General features: G+C 42.2%; 1 protein-coding gene across 2 annotated transcripts in view; it reads left to right on the forward strand.

Moving 5' to 3' along the window:
- Window positions 1–27,720, forward strand: part of PRKCQ (protein kinase C theta) — a 145,912-nt gene that overhangs the window by 44,630 nt on the left and 73,562 nt on the right. The window contains exons 2-4 of one of the 2 annotated variants that reach the window (XM_062211424.1): window positions 11,199–11,325; window positions 16,681–16,880; window positions 20,427–20,487. In XM_062211424.1, coding sequence (XP_062067408.1) covers window positions 11,208–11,325; window positions 16,681–16,880; window positions 20,427–20,487 — 379 coding nt within the window. In that variant the 5' untranslated portion in view covers window positions 11,199–11,207. Of the gene's footprint in view, window positions 1–11,198; window positions 11,326–12,315; window positions 12,328–16,680; window positions 16,881–20,426; window positions 20,488–27,720 lie in introns of those variants that run through there. The other variant, XM_062211425.1, reaches the window with a different exon arrangement.

Below are 27,720 nucleotides of genomic sequence, written 5' to 3' on the forward strand. Positions count from 1 at the left end.
GAAAGAAAAAAATAAACAATAAAAGAACAGACCACTGATTTATTTATTGCATTATTACAATTGATTTGTCTATTTACCTAGTCCAAAGACACTTATTGTGAGCACCTTTTTAGCTGATTCCTGTGCTACTTGTGTTCCTGAAATTGGACAGGAATATATTAGAAAGAGAGAAAGCCAGATTTGTCAATCCACCATCTTCCCTTCTTGCAGGGGGCATGAGAGGAGAGGGGTAGAATTCACTAAACTAAAGGAGTGATGAGATATTGGGAGGATTAGATGGGGGAGATACTGTTGCCCCTCCCCCACATAGAACAGGGTTTCTTGACCTCAGCATGATTGGTAGCTGGACCCGCTCATTATAGGTTACCTAGCAGAATCTCTGGCCTCAACACATTGGGTGTTAGTAGCATCCTTCCCCTATTTGTGATACCTAAAATGTCTTCAGACTTGGCCCCCTGTCCCTTGAGGCTGATCTTGCCCTAGTTGAGAACCACACCCTGATGAGGAACTACCTAAGTGCCAGGAACTGTGCTAGATGCTGAGCAAACAAACACAGACTCAGCCTGTCCTCATGGAGTTGTTCTCTGACTTAAGTGCATATCTGAGTCACTTAGTAGCCTTATTGAAGCTTAGATTGCTAAGCCCCATCTCCACATTTCTCATTTAGCAGGACTGAGTGGGGATGGAGGATTTGAAATCTCTAAAGAATTCCCTGGTGATGCTGATGTTGCTGGTCCTCCAGGACCACACGCTGAGAACTACTGAGCTAGGGGCTCCCTCCTGCAGGGAGGTGGTGCTCACTGCAGCTGCAGTGGCCAGGGATACAGAAACTTGTTTCTCAGCCAACAAAATGAATTCACACTTTTCAGATTCCAAAATCAGGTCCCCAAAAGACTGCATAGCCCACAGTCAATCTGAAATGTCATACAAAAAAAAAACAAGTAGAGAACTCCATAAGCTAAAACAGTAACAGTAGATGGTCAGTGTTATAGATTAATTTTGGCTTCCTTCTGAATTAATAGAGTAATGGTGGCCTGTGCCGTGGCTCAATAGGTTAATCCTCCGCCTGCGATGCTGGCACAGCAGGTTTCAGTCCCAGTTGGGGTGCCGGATTCTGTCCTGGTTGCTCCTCTTCCAGTCCAGCGCTCTGCTGTGGCCTGGGAAGGCAGTGGAGGATGGCCCAAGTCCTTGGGCCCTGCACCCGCATGGGAGACCAGGAGAAGCACCTAGCTCTTGGCTTTGGATCAGCGTGGTGTGCTGGCCGCAGCTTGCTGTCCACAGTGACCACTGAGGGGTGAACCAACAGAAAAAGAAGACCTTTCTCTTTGTCTCTCTCTCTCACTGTCCACTCTGCCTGCCAAAAAATAAAAAATAAAAAAGAGGCTCAATAGGCTAATAGGCCGCGGATCACTAGGCTAATCCTCCGCCTGCGGCGCTGGCACCCCGGGTTCTAGTCCCGGTCGGGGCGCCGGATTCTGTCCTGGTTGCCCCTCTTCCAGGCCACCTCTTTGCTATGGCCCGGGAGTGCAGTGGAGGATGGCCCAAGTGCTTGGACCCTGCACCCGAATGGGAGACCAGGAGAAGCACCTGGCAGGAGAAGCCAGTGGGGTGCACCAGCCACAGTGCACTGGCCGCAGCGGCTATTGGAGGGTGAACCAACGGCAAAAGGAAGACCTTTCTCTCTGTCTCTCTCTCACTGTCCATTCTGCCTGTCAAAAACAAAAAACAAAAAAACAAATAAACAAAAAAAATAGAGTAATGGTTAGTGAATGGGCTGGTGTAAGGAAGTAACTATTACCGACTGTTAGGGTCCCCATGGATTCTGAACTCCAAACAACTGCAAAAAACTTTTGCAACCTACTCATTTGTGAGTCAGGGACATTTCTGTGTGCAACAGCAAGAAACAGGCGATTCACAGACACCTAAACTCACACATCTGGCCTGATTGACCCCAGCTTTGCTCTTTCTTTCCAGTCTGCCTGCTTCCCAGGTTCACCCTGTACCTTTGATGGCAGTAACCCAGCCCACTGCTGCCTGTCAGAGCTGGTGCATGGGAGCTTCTGTATTAATCATGCAAAACTGTGAGTTCATCTAGGGACAGAACACCACCATTTCCTTGTGCTGTGGTGATACTACCAAATACTACATTTTCTTTGAAAAGTGTCAAACACCCTCTGAAGGAAGTGGGGTGTGGTGTTAAACTAGCACCGTAAAGACAGGAGTATTCTTGCTACTGGTATACACAAGAGTGATGATTCACTTTACGAATTCTTGTTCTGTCTCCAATACAAAGTCCGTGTTCACTAGGAACGTCACTGTATTAATCGAATAAAAACACAGGAAAGAAGAGCCCCAGGCTCCCAACTCCTCCTGCCCTGATTCCCATTAGGCTGGAAAGGGCTACTCCACTCTTAGTGCCCATGGTTACTTAGAACAGGAGCCTGTCACATCCATGAATCCTGAACCAGTGCTACACACCACAGTGTGCAGGGTTAGCAAATGCTTATGAAGTCATGGCCACAAAAAACAAAACAAAACAAAACAAAACAAAAAAAAAACACCACTTGGCCCATTGGCCCATAGTTTAGATGTGTTAGGGCCATGTCAAATCACAGAGCAAGATACCATCTATATTTTCATTAGAGAGATATTATAAAGACATTTTGGAAAAGTCCTGTATGATCATAATAGCTACCTTTTCTACCAAGCCCTGTGATAAACACTTTCCGTGGATTAATTCATTTAATTTGTCTAAGACTATACCTTTGATAGACAATGAAGAAGCTTCTGTGCCATTCCCAGCTCTGTGAGCTCCTCTGTGTGTTAGCTCATCCTTGTCTCCCCATGCCTTTTTGTATACAAAAATTTTATGCAATGATGGGTCCCCATGCCCAGAGATTTCAGCTTCTCCTATCAAGCAAGATGTCTTGACCAAAGGGCCGTAGGCTCTGGCCTGGAGTTGACCTACCTGATGCAGATGATGTAATTTTGCTCAGTGAGCACCTAACTGGCAGGAAGAAAAGTTACACTAATGCATCAGGAAGATTAGCATCACCCAGGGTCTCACTTAGAGTTTCTGGATTGGCATGAGGGTAGAGCTACAGAGAAGATACCTTGGCAGAACACATTTTGGCACAATTCATTTGCTTCTGATGCAAAGCAGTATCTTTGCACCTACTCCATGATTACCCTATCATTAGAAAATGAGTGCAAGGCGGATGAGTCCCTCCCAACAAGTCACAAGATACAGTTGACTTTGTCATAGACTTTGGTCACAGAAATCCTCATTCATCCCAATTGGCCATCTCTAAAGGCATGATTGGCGGAAGTATGGCGGTGAGGTCACATGTCCTGATGATGCACTGTTAGCATCACTCACATGGGCAGTGATGAACTCAAGTCCAAAAGAGAACTTACATTCTTCCAAGAAACTTTCAACTCTGTTTATGTGACCCCTTGGGTAGAAAGATAGTTTTTTAGACCAGAGATACTAATAAAGAGAAACGTCACATTGGTTAAGGTTTAAGGTGATTCAGAAGAGAGGACACCTGAAGGCTGCTGGGAAAGCCCATGCCTGTAGTCGTGAGAAGCCCTTCATAAGCAAGAATGGGCAGAGCAAACGGATAGGCTAGAGGGGAGTCTCTGGGCTTTCACTTCCTGCCCGACCTAGACTTCAAAGACATTTTCTAACAACACATTATTGATTAGTTTGGGTGGAGACACTTAGTAACCAAGGCTGGAAATCAAGGTTCTATCACCAGTTGTCCGAAGCCCTTTGTACAGACTTAAAAACTCTAGCAGTCACAAAAATAACCCCTCCTACACTCACTCACCCACTTTTCATCTTCCTTCTTTTTTAAAAAAAAAAGCTTATTTATTTAGGTAACTCTGAAAGACAGTTACAGAGCAGAGAGGCAGAGAGAGAGAGAGAGAGAGAGAGAGAGAGAGAGAGAGAGAGAGAGAGTCTTCTATCCACTGGTTCACTCTCCAAATGGCCACAACAGCAGGAGCTGGGCCTACCTGAAGCCAGGAGCCAGGAGCTTTTTCCAGTCTCCCACATGGGTGCAGGGGCCCAAGCACTTGGGCCATCTTCTACTGTTTTCCCAGGCCATAGCAGAGAGCTGGATTGGAAGTGAGTAGCCGGGTCTCAAACCGGCATCCATATGGATGCAACTTCAGGAAGCAGCATTACCTGCTATGCCACAGCACCAGTCCCTCCTCTTCCTTGTTCTTCACATCAGTAGCAGTGATATTATCACAAGGTGCAGGGGAAAAAAGTTAATATCTAAGATCAGGATCAGAACTCTTTTAAGAGATGACCTTTAGCTTGGCTGTGCCTGCAGAGGCCTTAAACATGTGTGAACTCAGTTGACACCATGAGTCAGAGATGAGCTGTCCAGGTGAGCACAGCTCAAATTAGCACAGCACTGAGGATAATGGATGGTGATTAAATTCTGGAGTCACTTATTACACTGCACATGATAACTGAAACAGGAGCAAAGATGTGCAAGATAGAGCTGCTATCTCCATAGAACCCAATATAGGAGCCTAAATACACAGATTCCTGTTTGGCTAAATATATAAAGTCTTATAAAGAAGTAACCAATTATATCCTTTTTATTTTTATTATGGGAAAGAGTGGAGGGAGTCATTTAAATTGGGTTATGGAGCAGAAAAGAATTTCTGAATGGGACCAGCGCTGTGGCATAGTAGGCTAAGCCTCTGCCTGTGGCGCTGGCATCTCATATGGGAACCTATTTGAGTCCCAGCTTCTCCTCTTCTGATCCAGCTCTCTGCTAATGGTCTGGGAAAGCGGTGGAAGATGGCCCAAGCTCTTGGACCCCTATACCCACTTAGGAGACTTGGAAGAAGCTCCTGGCTCCTGGCTTTGGATCAACCCAGCTCCAGCCATTGCAGCCATTTGGGGATTGAACCAGCAGGTGGAAGAGCTCTCTGTCTCTCTCTTTCTCTGTCTGTAACTCTACCTCTCAAATTAATAAATGAATCTTCCAAAGAAAAAATTTCTGAATGAAGCAATATGTAAATGGGTCCTTGAATATGGAAAAGATTTTGAAATATGGCAGTTGTGCATAAATGGAGATGGATAGAGCATTGAATAAAGAAGAAATTCAGCAAACTACAAGAAAACCAGATAAACTGGGAGTCTGACCAAGAATTCATGTTGTGTGGAAGGCCAAGGTGAAACTCATACCTGGAGGTTTTAAAATAACAATTCAAAAATTACAAATTGACTCAATGGAGACCAGGATGGTTTTCTTGAGGATCAGCACAATTTGATTGGTTATGCATTAGTAGGACAATCATTCAAATAGTGCCAGAATATTACTCATGTTGTCCATGTGCTTTACTTTCTAGATATTTCAAGTTTAGCTTTCACACTGTTGTCTATGAGTGGAGGGAGTCATTAATGTTTGCAGGTCAGGAAGACAGAATCATCTCTACAACAAAGCCCACTTCATTGCTAGTTCTAATGAGTGGTTGAATGTTAGGCTTGTGTTTCTTATGTCCTTGTGAATTGTAAAAGGCTATTTTAAGATATTATATTCAGTTCTTATTACTGTAATTCACTTTTGAGACTATTATTTAACCTCTTTTTTAATTTTAATTTAAAAATTTTTTTTTAGACAAGCAGAGTGGACAGTGAGAGAGAGAGAGACAGAGAGAAAGGTCTTCCTTTTTTTTGCCGTTGGTTCACCCCCCAGTGGCCGCTGCGGCTGGCGCACCGCGCTGATCTGAAGCCAGGAGCCAGGTGCTTCTCCTGGTCTCCCATGGGGTGCAGGGCCCAAGCACTTGGGCCACCCTCCACTGCCGTCCTGGGCCACAGCAGAGAGCTGGCCTGGAAGAGGAGCAACCAGACCAGAAGGGACAGAATCAGGCACCCCTGCCGGGACTAGAACCCCCGGGGTGCTGGCACTGCAGGCAGAGGATTAGCCTATTGAGCCAAAGTGCAGGCCTAACCTCTTTTTATTATTATTCTAACCTGTGGAAGTCCAAGCAGTAGGTAAAACACTACCCAATTATGTGAGTTCTCGTTAGTTATCAACTTTCTCCTGTATACATCACAAGGAAAGTTATTTTTCATTAAAAGTTACAGTAGTCACTTTAACCTAAGAAGCCTTTTTATGTCATAAGGAAATACAAATGCTTATATGTTAGGTGTAGTTTAGTTTGCTAAAGATTTTATGAGCTGCTGGTGATCAAATTTGGCTGAGCAGAAGCAGCTGGAAGCCACTGAATGATTTTGTTCTCATTCCCAAGTTTACTACTGATTAACCTGCATTCTCTCCTCTACATGTTAGAGGTTTTGCTAGAAGGGCTGATACTGTTGTTTGATTTCTGTGAACCGCTCCCCTATCAATGAAACATCTCCAACTACATTATAGCAATACAGAAATCTTTTTTAAATCAAAGAGCATATTAGTTCTTATTTCATTTGCTGCAGAGGAAGAGAATTCTATGTATTTTTTTCAGCTGATAAGAGTATACAACACCTATCTATGGGATTTATCCCCACCAAGTGGAATAATTGTGGAGGGTTCATCAGCGTAGGTAAATAGGTGAACAGTGCCCAGTGAGTGAGGAGATCAGAATTCTCAATTCAGTGCAGGATAGTATGTGACCTAAAGCACACTACTTAGCACCTGTAGTTGATAATAGACTAAACACATGTCACAAATGCTAAACACAAATGAGATAACACATAAAGGTGAGAGCATTGAATTCATAAGAGGAAACATCCTTTGTAAGTTCACAGTACCTATAGATGGTATTCTGCAATTCAAATAGCAAAAGCCTGGAAGATTTAGATGGACAACCTGATATCCATCATCTTAGGTGCTAGCATCGAGTTGGCTCTATGAGAAAGTAAGGTGCATTGAACAACAGATATTTTAGGATCTTATGGGAGCTCAGTGCAGTAGAAGAATGCAGAGGAAGGCCACATAATTCAACCAAGATATGCTCCTGGAAAAAACTGTTTCTACTCTCTTCTTGCCTTTTTTCAGTATATACCAATAATGTCAAGAACATCCATCAGGAAACCTATCAGAGTTGTAATAATAATAATAACTAACATTTATCAAGAGTGTACATGTGTCAGCCCCATTTTAAGCACCTTGTGTGTATTTGCCTCTTTAAGTCCTCATAGCCCTTTGAGACAAATAGCAGTATTAACAGCATTTTCCAAATGAGAAAGCAGGCTTAGCAAGGTTAACTCACTTCAGCAGTTGAACTTGTAAGGTCATCAATCTTCTGACTGTACTAGGTGCTGGGATGTCTCCGTTGTTGTCAACTTCCTCTATAACTGTCTGCCATTTAATTCGGCCACGGCATACCCTTGCAGATACAACAAATGCATCAGAAGAAGAGGGCATGTAAAAGGTTGGGTTTGAAAATTAGCTCCCTTAGAAAAATGCATTGAACATTTACCACTTATCAGAGTGGGCAATTAGCTCTGGAGGCATATAGATGATTAAGACATGATTGCTGCTCTTGGAATCTATTGACTTGTTAGGGAAGACAGCAGGAACCAATAAATCTAATAAAGCATTCAAAGGAAGTATGGCAGTGTGGGCACCAGTATTCTATCTCTCCCTCCAACCCAGAAGCTGAGTGACCAAAGGAATGTGGTAATAGAGGAAATCCTTTGTCTTTCCTGGGGACTAAGGCACTCCATGTATTCACCATCAAACAAACATATTCTTGCTACATATATTGCAGATGAGACCAGAACGACTTCTATAGTTGGAATCAAGTCAAGTTCCTCTTCTGAATTTATGAGGCATCTTGAGTATTAAGCAAAGGATATGCTGATGGGGTTCTTCTAAGTCCCCCACCTGTGAGGGCTAAAAGTGAGAGACGCACACTGAGAGCAGTACCACATCCCACTCTGACTTTACAAATGCCAAGGCAAACAACTATGACAGGTGCTGCCTGGCTGTGTACCTGGGGAGCTGTGAGAGCCCGGAGGGCTGAGTAAACCCTCCCACTCCCACTCCATATGTGTTAGGGGGAAGGCAATGGAGGAGGAGGGAAGAAAGGCTTCAAATGGGAGATGGAGGCTGAGAGGAAGCTTGAAAGATGGATGAGGTGAAAGAATGGAGTGAAACAGGAAAGCATTCCTGGGAGAGAGTGCAGTTTACTAAAAGTCTGCAGATCTGAAGCAGCATGGCAAGTTGGGGAAACAGCAGCAATTCTGCAAGATCCTAAGAGAGACCTTTCAGGCTGCAGGTGGAGATGCAACTGGGAATGAGAGGTGCCTGGGCTTGGGCACAGAGAGAGTGAGGCAGAATTGAGCTAAGGCAGAAATGAAGAGCTAAAACAAGTTGATGGCAGGGCAGATGTGAGGGCAAGGATGAAGCTGAAGCAGAGGGCTAGACTGGGAGCCACTCACTAACCTGGTGAAATAAAAGAAGGGGCAGATTTCAAAGGGAGTCCATAAGGGTCCCCTTGTAGATGTCCAGGGAAGAGTGAGAGATGTGATTTGATTCCTCAGATGGCAGGTCTCTGGAGGGACCCGGCCCCTGCTATCAGGAACAGGTAGCCAGTCAATCTTCTTGTGAACTTGTTTCTCCTTGCAGAGTACAAGGCTACCAGGCATAGAGAGTAATGATGAGACTGACATTTGCAGTCCATGGAAGACAGAGTCACAAGCTTAGTTCTCAGGCATTTGGTACACAAGGAAATTTCTTTTCTATTTTTACAGCCAGGGAAATACCTGCTTCTCCCTGCTGTCACCTCTGAGCACTAAAAGGCAGCCCTCAAGAATTCTATGTTATTTCCATCCTTGTGTGCTTAGTGCACATCTTTTTCACCCTTGATATACATGTATGCATGTATTTATATCCATACAAATGTCATTTCTGTCTTCTGCATTTCAGATCACATCATGGTGATCAGACCTTTAGAGAAAGGAACACCAATTTGGTTATCAGATGGATGCATGCATCGGGTTAATTATCTAAATGTTTATGAATGAGTATGCAGGTGAATCTGGTGAAATGGCAAATGAGTCTGCGTTGCTTGTTAAATGAGAAATCACCAATGGGGAGAGAGGATTCTGCTCAGTTCCTCCAAACTGTAACAGAAACCCTGGTAGCCCTAGAGGTCTCCATCTCTTCCTGAGACACAATTTCCTGAATGTGTGTTGAGCTGCTGCTGCTTTCTGCCTAGTTAGGAACTCAACCTGGAAATAGCAGAGCACAAGTGACAAAAGGTCAGAGTGCTGGCAAATCAACAATCACTCCAGCCTGAAATCTGAATCCATTACTTACTTTTACTTCTATAAAAGAATCTTGGCCGAGCCCAGAACACAGTGAGTTTTCCTGAGATTGATCTAGAAGAAGGCCCACCTGCCCCTGGGGAAAAAACAGCCTCTCAAAGACGTTCTTTCCAAAGGACTTTCACCTGTTAGCCCAGCTCCAGCCCAAGAATTCTAATTGCAGAGGGGAAGAGGGCCTTAAACACAAATCTGTAAGTCATCTTGCTGCTAATTCAACAGTGTGATGCATGTAGACTGTGTTCCTGAGGCTAAGGACACCCAACAAATCATGACGTTGATAGCTGCTTTAGTTCATCGCAAGGTAAACGTTCCAAACTGTTCAGGAAATTAGGGCTTTCTTTCTTTTCTTTTTTTTTTTTTTTTTGGAAAAAAATATTTATTTGAAAGGCAGAATGATTGAGAAAGAGAGACATAGATATTTTCCATCTGCTGGTTGACTCTTCAAAGAGCCCTAATAGCCAGGGAGGGCTAGTCCAGATTGAAGCCAGGAGCCTGGAGCTCTATCTGAGTCTCCCACAGGGGTGGCAAGAGCCCAAGTGTGTGGGCCGTCCTCTCCTACCTTCCCACATGCATTGGCAAGAGCTGGATCAGAAATGGAGCAGCCATTATCTGCTTATCTGCTGTGATAAGGGATGCTGCATTACAGGCAACAGCTTAGCTCGCTGCACCACAATGCCAGACCCATGGACTTTTTTAATATCCGTGATTTGAACAGTGCCTCTCGAGAGCCCTTTGTTTGTCTTTCTAGGCTCAAAAATGCCCAAAGATAACCAGCCTTTCAGAGAACTGCTTTTCTGGATTGGCTACTGTAGGCTCAAGATTTCCACTTGTGCTACTGATTCTCACTTCTGGTTTCCTATCATCCCAAATAATTTTCTTCCTTAATTCAAAGGCAAAGATGACTGCCAATACTTTGTATTCTCTTTGACTAACTTCAGAAAGCTGGAGGAAATTCATGGGGATAAAACGGTTCAAGAAGAGTAAGAAAGAAAATAACTTCACTGAGTACAAGATGATAGTTTCAGATTAATGAGAGCTCGTGGAAAAGTAGGTTAAAAAAAAAAAAACTGTTTTAATAAGGTGAGTGGCCACAACCAAAAAAGATGGAATAGCAGATGAAGTATCAGACTAGAATCCGGGGATCTGTAGGCAACACTATTGATCATTTTCATCTAAATCTCAAAGAAGACATGATTATTAGTTTTTTTTTTGCATTTATGATGTATTTTGTTTATCCTTAAACAGTAAAGCACTATTTTATGGTGCTCAATGATTTAGGAGTTTTTAAGTGGCTCATAACATTCAAAGGCTTAGTGTGTGTGTGTGTAGGGTGTGTGTGGGAGGGGTGACTGAAAAGAAAGCAATCCTTTTTGAAAATATCTAAAGTAAGTAAGGGTCAGCTGTTCAATGCCTAGAGCCAATTCCATTACACACAAAAATAGACCGTGTAAGAACTGTGTGGTGTCATATTTAACTAGTGTGACTAAAATAGACTCTCTGTTTATAAACTCATTTTCTGATTACTGTGCCTTATTTCTTGGGCACCTCCTTGAATAACAGAAAAATAAAATAAAATGCTGTGGAACTTTTGCTTCACTGTGCACCTATTAAACCAACCCCATTAGACTGAGTGGCATTAAGTCTTTACTTTATTCTCATTAACGAGGCTGAGTCCAGAGTTCCAGAAAGCCCCTTCCCTCGGCAAGTCAGTGTGTGGTTTGGGTGAGTTCAGCAATGTCTTTACAGAAGAGGAACTAAGAGCATTTGCTCAGATGGGTAGCTGACCTGTTTGAGGCTCTGGCTGTTGGCGATAAAACACTGGTTTCATGGAGATGGGGCAGCAAAAATAATACATCTCCTAGCCCCTTAACAGTGTTTGTCTTTTGTCATTTTCCAGGGAGCAACTATGTCACCATTTCTTCGGATTGGCTTGTCCAATTTTGACTGTGGGTCCTGCCAGTCTTGTCAGAGTGAGGCCATTAACCCTTACTGTGCTGTGCTTGTCAAAGAATATGTTGAATCAGGTAAGATTGAGTGGGGCTTTGGGGAGAGGGAGGAGGAGGATCTTGCTATAAGCTATGTGTGAATCAAGGCCTTCCAGAACCTTCAGGGTCACATGGTTCAACAGTTGAGGACTCTGAAGCCTCGGGAAGCCTTGAGGGTACATGCTTAGTGATGACTTGGAACTAGAATCTGGTGACCCCCTGTGTGGTTTCTTTCCTGCTACCATTTTTCCCACATGAACAAAGGAAAGGAGAAAGGTGAGTTGAGGAAATTACATGAGGATTTAATTGAAAAGAAGCTTAGGCCGGCGCCGCGGCTCACTAGGCTAATCCTCCGCCTTGCGGCGCCGGCACACCGGGTTCTAGTCCCGGTCGGGGCACCGATCCTGTCCCGGTTGCCCCTCTTCCAGGCCAGCTCTCTGCTGTGGCCAGGGAGTGCAGTGGAGGATGGCCCAAGTCCTTGGGTCCTGCACCCCATGGGAGACCAGGAGAAGCACCTGGCTCCTGCCATCGGAACAGCGCGGTGCGCCGGCCGCAGCGCGCTACCGCGGCGGCCATTGGAGGGTGAACCAACGGCAAAAGGAAGACCTTTCTCTCTGTCTCTCTCTCACTGTCCACTCTGCCTGTCAAAAAAAAAAAAAAAAAAAAAAAAGAAGCTTAATGAAGGAAACTAGAACACGGCTGGGGGGCAGTATTATGGTGTAGTGGGTTGAGCCTCACTTGTGACACCAACATCCCATGTGAGTGCTGACTTGAGTCCCCGCTCCTCCACTTTAGATCCAACTCCCTAAAGTGCATGGCAAGACAGCAGTGCATGGCCCAAGTACTTGGGTCCCTGCCATCCATGTTGGAGACCAGGAAGGAGTTCCTTACTCCTTGCTTCAGCCTGGCCCAGACTTGGCTATTGCAGCTATTTGGGGAGTGAACTAATGGATGGAAGATCAGTCTTTCTCTCTCTGTGTCTCTCTCCATGTCTCTCCCTCTCTATCACTCTGCCTTTTAAATAAATATATGAGTAATCAAGTAGAACATGGGACCCATGCTGACAAGCCTGGTTGCTTTAAATGTTTCAAGGCAGATTAAGATCACACGATTTTAAGATCAGCTCTGATGACTCCAGGCTGCAACTTTGGTTAAGCACATATGAAAATTACACAGGGGGCCAGTACTCTGGTGTAGCAGGTAAAGCTGCTGCCTGTAGTGCCGGCATCCCATATAGGTGCCGGTTCAGGTCCTGGCTGCTCCACTTCCAATCCAGATCTCTGCTATGGCCTGGGAAAGCAGTAGAGGATGGCCCAGGTCCTTGGGCCCCTGCACCCACATGGGAGACCTGGAAGAGTGTCCTGGCTCCTGGCTTTGGATCGGCTCAGCTCTGGCCGTTGCAGCCAATTGGGGAGTGAATCAGTGGATGGAAGACCTCTCTCTCCCTTCCTCCCTCCCTCTCTCTCTCTCCCTCTCCTCTCTGTAACTCTGACCTTCAAATAAATGAATAAATAAATCTTTTTAAAAAAGAAAATTACAGGCTCTATACTTAACCATTACAATAAAAAATTCAGAAAACTTTTTTTCTACTTACTTACATGTCTGTGAGAATGACAGAACAATCATGTTTTGTCAACCGTAAATATTTTAGGTAGTTCATGGTGAGGGGACAAGGTGAGTCAGCCACCAGGATTCCTTCATGGATTTATAAGATTCTGTTAGAGCAGTCCTACACCATAGAGCATCTCTCCATTGCTTCCACTCACCTTGATTGCTGCCTCCGCATTTTAAGACCCTCATGAGGCAGGTGTGCAGGTGTTTGGCCTAGTGATTAAGGTGCCTCTTTGGATGCCTGCATCCCATATTGGAGTGCCTGGGTTCAAGTTTCAGCTCAACTTCTAATTCCAGCTTCTTGCTAATGTACACTCTGGGAGGTAGACATGATGGCTCAACTAGTTGAGTTCCTGCTACCCATGTGGGAGACCTGGATTGAGATCCTGGCTCCTGGCTTCTGCCTGGCCTAGCCATGGCTGGTGCAGGCATTTGCAGAATGAACCAGTTAGGTGGGAGATCTCTATCTGCCTGCGTGTGTCTTCTCATTTGTATTCTAATTCTGTCTCTCTCTCTCTCTCTCTGTCTCTGCCTCTTTAAAATAATAATCAATCAATTTTTAAAAAGGGATTCTATGGACTTCCCAACAGAGAGAGGAGAAAATTTATATCCCAAGACCTCCCTAGCCCCATAACCTTTTCCCATTTCCCTACATCTTTCTTACCTTAGCAGACACTTCCTCAAGACATATGATTGCCACTGATGCAGGTTTGCGGTAACTCTAGGGACTATCACAACTTATATGCAGAAGAAATGTTGATAGGGAGCCTGCTGTGAGAGTGCTGGGGCTAGAGCCCAGAGGAAAATAAGCAAACAAGCTTGTGGGGTAGGGGTGGTGGCAATAAATGAAACTACAGTAAGTAGTAATGATAAGGGCAGTGAAGAAAATCAAGGCTGGATAAAGAGTAAACAGGAGAATTGGGGTTGGAAAGATGTGTGTAATTTTATGCAGCATATACCAGAAAAGGCTTCTAAGGGGGTTGCATTTGCAGATGCAAGGGGAAACTGAGTCAGGTGCTGAGAACCTCTGGCTGGATGCTTCCTGCTCAGAATTCTGGGCTTCCAGATCCCAGCATGTTGGCTTCCCTCCCTCCAGCAAAGACATTTTGCCTCATGGCTGCCTCCATCCTTGCAGACACTCTGAGTACATCAAAGCCAGAGGCACCATCTGAATCATCTTGATTTCCCTTCTTCCCAGAGTTCTTTCCTGTTTAGTTAAAAAGTGAGGATGCCAGTTGCTCCCAACCTACAACCTTTCAAATGTCACAGGCATCTTTGAAGTGGAAAATGTCTGAGTGTTTCAAAGCCGCTTTTGACTTAATGGGTCTCCTAGATCCAGCCCTCTTTATAACCTCAGGTCTCACTGACATTTGCCTCCTGAGAGCCCTTTTCCCCTTCTTCTTCTTTTAACCTTGCCTTTGAACTTGGTCTCATCAGTCATGTGCATCCACAGACCTTGTCAGAAAGGAGGAAGCTATTTTTCTAAAAGATTAGGCAGTGGAGTTGGGGGCAGTTTGGATGTTTTGGTTTGGGTTTTGCTTGGGTTCAGCAGAGACATCGCTCGGGACACTCTCATTCAAGTATGACTTCTATAGAATTTAAGCACGTTTCAACCCTCGGGATGTGCAGCGGCATTTTCCATGACGATTCCACAGAGCAGGGGCAAGCAGGCAGCAGCACTAGCAGTCTGGGAGCCTTTATCCCTGGAAATAGATAGGATCCTGAGTTCTGGTCCTCTTTTCAGGTAATTTCAAACCTCATGAATGAAAATGTGAAAAGCTCTTTGCTGCAGGAATTTCCCTGCTTTCTTCTGATGTGGAGAGTGAGTCCAGAGAAGAGGAATTATTTGAAAGGAAGCTTCACATCTGTTGAGGGAAGATGTTGATGTGATCTTGAATACTGCCATTGGGTCCCGAAAAGCCCAATTTCTAGTTAAGTTTTCTTAATCAAGCCATCAGAATCTTCCCCTTCCCATGCCACTCTTGACTGTATCATAGTTCATACCCCTACTAACCCAGTTCACCTGAAGTTCTAAGTTTCAGCTGAGTCATCTCCATGTGTAGCCCAAAAATAAGTAGTAATTGAACAAATGCCAAATGCCTGTTTTATTTTAGCATTGTGCATAGAGGAGAAGGGGCCAGCAGGAGTTAGGGCCGCTTTATATTCCTGCTTCAAGTGGATTTTTCCCTTTGGCTAAATTTGCCAGTTAAAGTGCTTATTATCACAAGAAAGAAACACTCAAATACAGCTGCAGTTTTCTGCTTCAAATATGATTGAATAATAAATACCAGAGAGAATCCAGTGTGGATTCAAGCTATCACAGAACCATTTACTCTCATTAGTGAAGTATTGCCCTGTCGCCTGGTGACTTCTGGGCTGGTTTCTCTTAATCCCCTCATCCTGTCCGTGGTTCTTGTTCCTAACCATGTGCAGGATGCCCGTCTCTCTTCACCAGTTCTATCTGCTTCACCAGCTCCATAGATCAAGACCACCATCTCAGAGGCTGGCACTGTGGCATAGCAGGTAAAACCGCCACCTGCAGAACCAGCATCCCATATGGGTGCCGGTTCGAGTCCCAGCTGCTCCACTTCCAATTCAGCTCTTTGCCGTAGCCTGGGAAAGCAGTGGAAGATGGCCCACGCACAAGCATAGGAAGACCTAGAGGAAGCTCCTGGCTCCTGGCTTCAGATCAGCGCATCTCCGGCCATTGTGGCCAATTGGGGGGTGAACCAGCAGATGGAAGACCTCTCTCTCTCTCTTCCTCTCCTTCTCTCTCTGTGTTAACTTTGACTTTCAAATAAATAAATGTCTTTTAAAAAAAAGTCCACTCTCTCAACCCGTCACTATGGCACAGCCGGTTAGGCTGCTGTCTTTGGTGCCAGCATCCCATGTGGGTGCCAGCTACTCCACTTCTGATCCAGCTCCCTGCTAATGTGCCTGGGAGGGCAGCAGAGGATGGTCTAAGTCCTTGGGTTTCTGAGCCCACATGGGAGACCTGGAAGAAATTCCTGGCTTGTGGCTTCAGCATGAGCCAACCCTGACTATTGCAGCCATTTTGGGGGAGGGAATCAGTGGATGGAAGATCTCTCCCTCTCTAAACATCTCTCTGATTCTCTCAAATAAATAAATCTTTAAAAAAAAACACCCTCTCTCTGAGTTACTGTTCAGCTTTTGCCTAAAGTGCAAAGTACATCAACTATATCTTTATTCAAGAATTAGAGAAAGAAATAATGCTTTTAAGGTTATTGTTTCTTTGTATATTTATATCAAATGGAAAAATTTGAAAAAGCCTTTTAAGAGCCATTCCTTATAAGCTTAAAATATAGTAATGTGTCTTTCAGATGAATACATAGTAGTTTTATATTGACTATTTTTTGCCTGGTGCTCGTTAACTTGATCACATGACCCAATTCTTTATAGATTGAAAAACAGGATCCCAAAGGCATAAAAGTTTTTTCAAAAAATTTATTTGCTTAAGTGTTCTTACACCAAGCAAAGCAAGTAAATGTTGAATAATAAAAGAACATTTTCTAGTACAAGGCATTATCAGAGGGTTGTTGCCTAAATTATCCACTTGAACCTTTAAGATGCAATGCATTACCTTGCATGGATACCTTGGAACTGCCTCATTCTGTCAATATCATCTGTGTTTATATAATATTTTTGTCTCCTCTACAGAATTTTTCAACCTAGAGAGCAGGGAGATGGATGCCACTATTAAGTTGAACTGAAATACTTTCCAGAGATGGCAGAAATAATGAGAGCATGTCTTTCTGTTCCTAGAGAATGGGCAAATGTATATCCAGAAAAAGCCAACCATGTACCCACCCTGGGACAGCACTTTCGATGCCCACATCAACAAAGGAAGAGTGATGCAGATCATCGTGAAGGGCAAGAATGTAGACCTCATATCAGAAACCACCATAGAGCTCTACTCGCTGGCCGAGAGATGCAGAAAGAACAACGGGAGGACTGAAATATGGGTAAATGTCTGAGCTGCAAGCTTCATTTCAAGCCATTTAGTGATAATAGCTGATGACTAGTGCCCTAGTGCTTCCTAATGGGTGGCAGTGATTGCTCCTTAGGGACTATAGAACAGATTGACAACTTCAAATCTCTTTAATTTCTATGAAAGGAGAAAAAAGGTCTCTAAGGCTATGAAAAAATGCTACTGATTTTCTCTTGTAAGGTACGCTTGCAAGTATTGCAAATCCCTCTTAATTTAGGAACCCAGTTGTCTATTTATCAAGATACCAAATGTGAGAGGTTAAAACAAAGACCTACTTCAAGTCTGATCTTTTCGCTCCATACTTTGTCAGCATCTATATTTTGTCAGCCATAATGAATTAATTTATCTTACTTTGTACTAAGAAACACCTCAATTCAGGTGAATAAAAATTATAACTGTTTGATTGGCAAATGTTTAGACATGCAAAGGAGTAACTAAAATAGGAAAGTATAAAAAATTCTAATGGGGTGAACATTGCAGCATGGCAGGTTAGGCTGCCACTTCAACACCTACATTCTATATTATCAGGCCTGCTTAAAGTCCTGGCTGCTCCACTCATAATCAGCTTCCTACTAATGCATCCTGGGAGGACACAGATGATGGCTAGAGTCCTTGCCAGCCAGAGACCTGGAGAGAGCTTCTGTCTCCTGGCATTGGCTTGGCCCACCCATGGCTGTTGTGAAAATCTGAGGAGTAAACCAGGCACCAGAAGACAGAAGATTCTCTCTCTCTCTCTCTCCCTCTCTTTCAAAGTTTGTTGGCAAAACTTTTTTATAGGACCTTAAACCCAAAAATGTTTTCAAATATTTAACTCCTTTATGCCAAAGGTGAGAATCTTTCCCTTCTGCTACTTGATTTCTACAACTCAAATTTTAAGAAACATGCCCAATAAACTTTCAAGCCACAGATGTCAAACAGGAATGGTAAAAGCCTAAAAACTAGATTTTTGTGTTAGTTTTGTATTCTTGACCTTAAAAAATAGCTCTTTTTAGAAAAGTATATAGATCTTTATTTATGTCATAAAATAATCTTTAAGGCCAAGATTGTTTTGAACGAAGTCCTTGTGCTTAGATGCATCAAGGCAATTCATTCAGCAGTATCTATCTATCGAGCGTCTATTCTGCATTCAACTGGGGACAAGGACCAAAGAAACTAAACTCCTCCAGCACGGCTGTTTAGGCAAGTGGGGAAATGTCAAGTAGTGGGGACGGTCATAAATGCTTACCTCAGTGTTAAAGAGTTCACACAAAACAGGGAAGTGGAAAGGCAGGCCTCAAGCATGGGACCCTGTGGCTAATCTAGGAGAAAGTCTTCCCAATTTCTCCTCCAGTCCCATTGATTTTCTGCTTCTGCCTGTTTTTTGTTTAAGAAAAGAGTCATTAAGTCCCTATTTTGAAAAGCAGCTTTCTATCTGTGTTTCCTTCTCCAGGAATGGAAGGCTATGTAGCTGTTTGTCCTTAGTTAGGCTTTACTGATGTGTAGGTTGCTGTTCTACTGATGCTTCTTAAAGTTGAGTTTGATTTTTTGCCCAAGTTCTAACTCATTTTATTTCTGTCGGATTTTTCACTTTCTTTGCAGCCTTAGATTGCTTAGGCAGGAGCAAGCAATAGAATTCAGTTCCTCATTTAAACAACTAGCCGACTTTTTACATTTTTACACTGTGGGATTTTTTCTTCAAGGTTATTTTAAGAGCCAACAGTTTGGATTTTTTAATTTACTGTTTTTCAAATTTTTAATTGAATTTTAATTGACACTGATATGGAGACAACAGGTGGGTTTTTTTTCCCTTTCTTCCACTGGAATCTGTTTCTTAAAATTAATTTCTCTATTCAAGTCTTTTTTTCTCAGATTTGTATTGCATCTCCATAGATACCATCCTATTTCTAACCAACACCTTGAGACGTAACTTCTTTTTTTTTAATTTATTTATTTGACAGGTAGAGTTATAGACAGTGAGAGAGAGAGACAGAGAGAAAGGTCTTCCTTTCGTTGGTTCACTCCCCAAATGGCCGCCACGGCTGGCGCTGCACCATCCGAAGCCCGGAGCCAGGTGCTTCTTCCTGGTCTTCCATGCAGGTGCAGGGGCCCAAACACTTGGGCCATCCTCCCCTGCCCTCCCGGGCCACAGCAGAGAGCTGGACTGGAAGAGGAGCAGCCGGGACTAGAACCTGGTGCCTGTATGGAATGCCAGCGCTGCAGGTGAAGGATTAACCAAGTGAGCCACAGCGCCAGCCCTGACACTTAACTTCTGCTTGCCCAAGGTTGCAACCGCTTGCATGATTATCTCATGTTCACTCCACTAAAACAGGCTGGAATATTGCTTCATATGGGTTTCCTTTTCCAGGGTTTATTTTCTACCATCACCACTAATTCCTGCATTGTGATGACATTGTAGTCACCTGGTACCAATATCACCACTTCATTTGAGAATGGACACCTTGCTCATAGCTCCTCTGCTTCCATTTTTGCCTCCACCTATCTGATTTATTCCATGAGTCTGAGAGAAGTGATGTGCATACTGGATGTTGAATGCACTTCCCTCTGCATGAATCTATTTAAGCTCATATGAAAATTTATAGTTGGCCAAGTAGTACAAACTTACTCTGTCACGAAATTCTGGCAATAGTGATGCTGTGACAAGGGTATTGCTATTGTGTCAGATTTCCAGGGACCTTTAAAGGCTTAGTGACTTATACAAGATCACACAACCAGGAAATCATTTTGTCAGACAGTCCTGGGCTCAGCAGGAGGACATTGCTTACTGCGAATGACTCAGATTTGTCTTCTTTCTCCTTTTTTAGTCTATTATTGGCCCAGTATTAGAAAATCCTCAAATTGTCCTGAATTTGTCCTTTTTTTCTCCCTTAACATGGTGTTTTATTGTGGTCCCTTCTACGTAATGATGCTGAAATACATATATTATCCCTTCCCACACCAATCTACTTAAAATTTCCTGTAATAGCTCATCTAGCACTTCCCCAAGAAATCACTTATTCCTTGTGAAAGAAAAAGACCAGTCCCATTGGACACCTGGATTAACCTGGAATGTGTGCATCACTCCTGGAAGGGAAGGGAGGGGTCTGTGGGCACCCTAGAAGCAAGATTTATCTTTCCTTCCAACAGACCTACTTTCCCCCAGGGAGTTGGTACTAGGGTGTGTGATTCTTTATCGTGACTAAAATCAGTATATGCGTTTATTACCACCCTTCAGATGAGCAGCCTCACGGGCAAGAAAACCAAACAATATGCTGCAGGATTTTGTTTCTTCGCTATGAAAATTTTAATCTTCATGTTGCAGTAATGAACAGCTGAAGAGTTTTAACAGAAGAAAGGTTGTCTTCAGGAATTCTGAAATAGTCTGATGATAAGTGTAGTGCAAAGGGACAACAATTGTTTCTATATTGGAAATCTCTTTTCTTCTGGTTAAATATTCTGCTGCTATGAAAGTGGACAGTGTCCACGTTATTGAACTCTGTTGGTTGGTTTCTCATCCTGATATTTCTTTCCTTCTCTTAACCAGCTGGAACTGAAACCTCAAGGCCGGATGCTAATGAATGCAAGATACTTCCTGGAAATGAGTGGTAAGTAACATTTCTTCTTCCTGTTTGGGAGTGAGGAGGGAACGGCCTTCTCTTCAAGTGCAACTTATGTTCCTATTGCAATTGTCATAGAAAAGAATTAGGAGAAAAGGGAAACTTATGGAATTTTCTTTACATGCCTAGTGGTTCTCAGGCATGAACTGAAAATACAGTAGCTGGGCCCAATATAAAAACATAGAATATGTAGACCACTAGTTCTTAAATTGCATGAATTCATTCGGTGCTTTTATTGTCTTCTTTATTTTAATTTTGTAATATAATGTAAATTCAAAGGTTTGATTGTATGTATGCATTTCTATGAATATATGATATGCTATAACAAGCTAGCATACTATCACATAGTATGAAATAAATTTAAAAACTGATATTTTCCATAAAACCAGTGGGAAGATGCTAATGCTTAAAATCAGGCAGTTAACGGAGGGGTAAAAAATGCATTGCTAAACAGTTTTGGTTCCATTTCACACACAGACTTTGGTCTCAGAAATTGAAGTCACAGTTTCTGGTGCCTGTGATAGCCTATCCGTGCTGTTCGGATGAATCAAATGCTACTACTCATACATTTCTAAACCCCAGAATGGACATGTGAAGTAACCAATGGTAGACTGAGTTCGTTGTTTCCCAAGTTAGGTTTACTATGATTGATTATCCTGTATGCCAAATCTTTGGAACCAGAAGACTTTAAGATTTTAGATTTGGGATTTTAGAATATCTGAAGATACATAATGAGATTTCTTGAGATTGTTGAAACACAAAATTTATTTATGTTTTACATATACTTTATATCCATAACATGAAGGTAATTTTATACAATATTTTAAGTACTTTTGTGCATGAAACAAAGTTTCATGGACTGCAAATCTCCACAAGAGGCATGTTCTCACTTAGAAAAAGTTTTGGATTTTGGAACATTTCAGAGTAGGGATGCGCAAGCTGTACCAACAAGAAATGTGTTTCAGTATAAAGATTTATAGTGCTCTCTGGGTTGTCGTTTAGCACATGTTCCTTATATGTTCACATTCAGATACAGCAGAAAAAGCAATATTATGAAACAATCAAGGAAAACTTGAGCAGTCATCAGATATTTGATGTTATTAAAAGATGTTATTCATTTTTTATGACTGATAGTGATGTTCTGGTTACAATTTTAAAGAGGAGTCTTAAAGTTTTACAAATACACAAGGTAAAATTTATAGATAATGTAATGAGACTATGGATTTGCTTTAAAAATAATCCATTGGTATAGGGTAGGGATATGAACGGTCATATATTGGGAGTGGCTTTGAATTCACCATTGTTGAAGCTGGTTGATTGGTACTTGGAAATTGATTTTAGTATTTGCTCAGCTCTTATGTATATTTCAAATTTTCCATAGTAATGTTTTTTTTGAAAATAAAAAAACTCAAGGAGGGAAATATATGTTCTGAGCTTTTTTTTTTTTTTCTCTTGGAGGCTAAAGACACACAGTACATACAATTATACTATTTCTGAGTTGGCTCAATGAGATAGAGTAACTGTAGGGCATCTGAATAACCAAATGTGCATGCAAAGTGTCAGTGAGGTCTTAATTGATAACACCAATGATGTTTAATTCCTTGAGTAAGAAAAAGTATACTCTTCCCAATAGTTCACAGTATGACCCAATGTAAGATTTAAAAAGTCCTCCATCCTCGGAGTGCAAGCAATTTTAGTAAATGATTTATAGGTCCCCACTTTGAAAATCAATTTCATAGATGGTTCCTATTACTATGGACCTTTTCTATTAGAATGGGAGAGCAAATTCAGGTGGGGGCAAAAACATTATTTCACAAATAAACACATGCCCTTTTCTGGAGAATAAAATGTAGTGTTTAATATTTTTTGTAATTAGATCCAAACATCTCTAAATCTATAAATCTAAAAAACTTTTAGCAGCCAATATTATGGCATACCTAACTAGAAAATTCCTTACTAATGACAAGAAGAAAGGTACAGGATTTCATTCAATTTTAAGAATGTCTCTTCTGTTAAAAAAAATAGTCTTCTGTGGGGGTATTTGCGATAGTAGTTGAGACACTACTTGGTATGTCCATATTCCATATCAGAGTGCCTTGGTTCAAATCTTGGTTCCCTTCCCAATTCCAGCTTCCTGTTAATGTGTATGTTAGGAAGCTGTAAGTGTTGGCTCAAGTACTTGGGTCCCTGGCAAAAACTTAGGAGACTCAGGTGAATGCTTTGGCCTGGCCCAACTAGAGTTGTTGTGAGCATTTGAGGAGTGAACTAGCAGATAGGCGCTCGCTCTCTCTTTCTCTCTCTCTCTCTCTCTCTCTCTGCTTTTCAACCAAAAAAGAAAGGAAGAAAGGGAGGGAGGGAAAAGGAAGAAGGGGAGGGAAGAAAACAGTCTTCTGCAGGATTTAGAAAAGCGAGACATGAGTTCTTAAACTCAGGGAATGCAAGCCCAGATTGGAGAGGTAGTACACATACATATTAAACAATTAAATAAGAATTATATCCTAAACCACGTTAATATTGATTAACCAGGAGATCGCTGTGAGTTGCCTTCATTCTAGAATATTCCATGGTAGAGCATTGAAAGGCAAAATTGAGATTTACAAAGAGGGATACTCTAAGAGGCTTGAGTAAAACCACAAGAGTGGGGAGTGTGAGGAGAAGAACAGGGGTGTTCCAGTGGACTCTGCTAAAGAGTCAGGGTATGGATGCTAGAGGGTGTAGAGACCAGGCAAGCGTGTACACTCGGTGCATGGCTTGAACTAATGAGAAGAGTATACTCTTATTCAAGCAATTTAATGTTATTGGCTTATAAAACTTCTCATGCTGTGGAGAAGTGGTGAGAATCTGGCCTGAGGGTATAGTAAGGAAATAAATGAACAAAAGAATCTAAAAGACAATAACAGCAAGATTTCACAGAAGAATTCATGGAAGGGTATGCTGTACATATTATGAGTACATTGTTAAGGGTACTTTATACTTCTTTAAAAATGAACGCTGAATGACCAGAAACTATATTGAAATTATCTGTTAAAATAGATTGGGAAATTATGACAGATGGGGTGGAGATGGTGGATATGGGAAGAGAAGGCAGGCAAATGAGGATTAAGTATTCAACCTGGGTAGCATTGAAGATAACATTGTGTCTCCCAAAACTCTCCTCAGAGGAAACCCACCTGGAAGTAAATGGTCCTGTCCACAGATCACTCTATTTTTTCTAACAATGCCCTATTTATTGATTTATGTGCTAGAATCATTTTTCCTTTCCTTTCTTTCTTCTCCTCCCATCTCTCTTGCATCTTTAGAATTCACCATCACCTTCTGATACCCCTGCTGCCTGTTTCGCATCTTCTTGTACTTTCTATTCATTTAGTAACCACCTCTCACCCACAAGTCGTAGCTTGGAATTCTCCATCCCCAAAGACTCAGCCTCAACCTTGTTCCCTCAGAGCTCATCTTTTTCTGTCTTCTGCCCTTCCTCTCACCCAAGAAGGACCAGACTTCACCCTAATTTAGTTTCTCTTTCACCTCATTTATTAGCCCCTTCATGCTGCTAACCCCTTATCTGGCTTGGTCCCAGTGCTAAGCCCTTGCCAATGTCCAACTGTCATCTGTTTCTTCTTCCGCCACAGATACCCTAATCTCCAAATGTTGCGTTCTGTTCTCTCACTCTTCGTGGCTTCCCTAGAAATAAAGCATTTAGCTGAGTCCATTACAATTGAGACTACTAGTTGATGTTCCTGTTTCAGACACATACTTGACCTCTTGGTAGACATCTCCAATCAGATTTCATGCCAGTACTATAAATTCTGTTCAAATAGTGGCCAGCACTGTGGTATAGTGGGTAAAACACCGCCAGCCATGCCAGCATCCTATATGAGCACTGGTTCTAGTCCTGGCTGCTCCACTTCCAATCCAGCTCTCCGCTTTGACCTGGGAAAGCAATAGAGGATGACCCAGGTGCTTCTGTCCCTGCACCCACATGGGAGACCCAGAAGAAGCTCTTGGCTCCTGGTATTAGATTGACCCAGCTCCCTCCAGCCATTGCAACCATTAGGAGAGTGAACCATCAGATGGAAGACCTCTGTCTCTCTGCCTCTGCCCCTCTGTAACTCTGCCTTTCACATAAATGAATCTTAAACAAAATTCTGTCAGAAGTAAATTATAAATTTGAAAGAGTCCAAATTAAGTGCCCAATATTACTCATAATTTTCACCAGTAACCTGCTCCTAGTATACTCACTATCTTACTTAATTATAACTCCCTCCACAAAACCTGGGAGCAATTTTTATAGCTTCTCTTCACCTCTCACATCAGTCAAGAGTTTCTATCATTTTTTTAGTGTCTGCTTACATAATTAACTTTTTGCCATATCCCATTCATTCTATGCTGCTAGAATACACTGTGGCAAATGCCAATCTGACCAGGCCATGCCTCCGCTCCACCCTCTTCCCCTACCACTGTTACAGCCTCTCAGTGTTTATAATTTATCTACAGGAAAATGTTCAGACTTATCTGGTACTTGCGCATCTTCTGGACAGGGCCAAGAATCTGCTTTGTACTCTCCACCCCTGCAATAATGGACACCTTCAGGACCCCCCGCAGCTTCATCCTGAGTGTCCATACCTCTGCGTCTTTCCCTGTTCTCGCGCATCTTCAGAGAATATCTGAACTTTCTCCAACACATTAGTATGCATTGCTTATCATGCAGAACTCAGCTCAGAAATCATCCCTGCCTGTATCCCCTTGTCCAATTTTCCTGTCTCTCACCTCCATTTGCTTCTACCTGCCTTAGCTGGTGTAGTTCTTCACCTTCATGGTTCCAGAGCATCTTGTGAATATTTGTGTTCTGACATTTGGTATGCTGATTACCTTTTCAGCTCCTTGCAGGACAGTTGTGGATGAACCACATCTTTTCTATCTCTTTAACTCCCATGCCAGGTTACTGGCTGGATGCATAGGAAGTTCTTAATGAACATGGAGCTGTCCAGTTGGAGTCAACTGACCATTTAGAAATTTCTTTTGTTTCCTTTAGATTTTCACACAATGGCTGCTGAAAAAAAAAAAAAAAACAAAAAACTCAACCTCTTTGATTTCTGAAGGTATCTTTCTCTCACTTTCGGAGGTTGACATTGGCCCAGTATAGTTGGTAGAGACTCCATTTTTGTCTCTGCGCTCTGGGATACAACTGCTGCCTCACACACTCTCTTCTTGTTTCTCTTTGTTGGTCTCAGGCCTGCCATCCTCAGCAGCCTTTCTCCATCAACACACTTCCTCTCTGACATCTCCAACTGTTCCTTCTCTTTATGATCACCTCCTTTTCGCCAACACATGCTGAATTAAGGCATCCTCCCGAGTTTTGAAAGAGAGGTCTCCTTTTTACCATTTTGCCTCCATGAATTCTTTTTTTCTCTATTTCTCTGATATATCCGCCGGAGGAAAACAATAGATTTTATAAACTGTTCACCACTCCCTCAATTCTTAAATCTTAAGAATCTGGTTTGTATTTTGAGTAATAAATTTCCCAAGATTATGCATCCTCAAAACAACTTGCCCATCTCTTAGCCTTCAATCTAGTTGACACTACCACATCACTCAAAGCCAAAAACCCCATTCTTCGGGCTTGCCTCATGGGATAGCATGCAAGTTTCCCTCTTAAGTGTTGAACTGCTTCCCTTTGGTTTCTTTTGTAATTTCTTTTTATACCTCTTACAAAATATGAGTTAGTATAGCTCAGAGTGTTTTTTGTACTGTCGTATACTGCATCTTACAGTCTCTCTGACTTGACTGTTAGCTGCTCAAGGGTTAGGAATGGCATCTCATATTTCTTCCTAACACTCAGCACAGCAGTTTAGCCAGAGCTGCTGAGAAAACATTTGTGGTTTGATGGACTGCAAACAAGTGATAGATTAGGCTAAATAAAAATTAGGAGCCATCAGTATAAAATAAATGAGCAAATATAAAAACCAGTGAACTTATTCAAAACAGTAAGAAAGAGAGCAAATTACTTTAGAAACAAACATCATCAATGCCAAAAGAATTTTCAAAATTCTATATTCATATACATTTACTGTCTTATGATGGTTGGAATGGTCAGTGATAAAGAAAATCATAGGAAAGAGTACTTTCTGATATTTTTAATTTCAGTAGTCCAGTGCATAGACTATTATCTACCATCTATTATATGTCTATCATTTATCTATATCTGTCTATCTATATCTATCTACCTATCACAACAATTCAGTTAGGATTCACAGAATAATTCCATTCCCTGAACTTAAAAGTATTTTTAAAGATTTATTTATTTATTTGAAAGGCAGAAATATAGAGAGAGAAGGAAGAGAGAGAGAGAGAGAGAATATCTTCAATTTGCTGGTTCATTCCCCAAATGGCTGCAACACCCAGGGCTGGGCCAGGACAAGACCAGAAGCCAGGAGTTTCTTCTAGCTCTCCCATGTGGGTGCAGGGGCCCAAAGAGTTGGGATATCTACTGCTACTTTCCCAAGCATATTATCGGGGAACTGGATTGGAAGTGGAGCAGCCAGGACTTGAACCAGCACACATAGGAGATGCCAACACCGCATGTGGAGTTTTAACCTTCTACTCCACAGTGCTGACCCCTAAAACTATTTTTAAACTTCTTTCATTTCATTACATTTGGACCAAAATAGAAGTGAGTCACATGTTACTCTGCTATTGTTGTAAATTGATCCCTACTCTTAAAACAGCAGTAGTAAAAGAAGGTGATTAACTCAATGACCCTGAGTTTGGTCCTTCATTCACCAAGCCTAAATTATCTCCAGCCTCATTCCAAGTAAAAAGACCCAAACTAGCTAACCTTAAAACATTAGGTGGCTAGAATTCCCTGGAAGAGTTATCTACTTGAAAAACCCCTCTGCTGTCTACCAAGTGTGCCTCTGGTCTCAGTACTATTAGGGAAGGGAAAATAACATATCCTGGCAGGAGCATTTGCCTCAAATATATGTCAGGCCTCTGATGTTGCTTAGCTAGAATGGAAGTAATTTGGTTTAAATATTGTTAATTCTTTATACTTGTGAAATATGATGGGCCTTTTATTCGTGACTAAACTTCCTTTTTTGTGTTGACACAAATTTTGTTCCTTTTATTTGTCAGTAGATTTATTTGCTAGTTATGTTTTTTTTTTCTGTCTGTAAAATGGAGGGTTTTTTTTAAACTTTTTATTTAATGAATGCAAATTTCATAGAT

The sequence above is a fragment of the Lepus europaeus genome, chromosome 14, assembly GCF_033115175.1.
Source record: "Lepus europaeus isolate LE1 chromosome 14, mLepTim1.pri, whole genome shotgun sequence".
Classification (NCBI taxonomy): domain Eukaryota; kingdom Metazoa; phylum Chordata; class Mammalia; order Lagomorpha; family Leporidae; genus Lepus; species Lepus europaeus.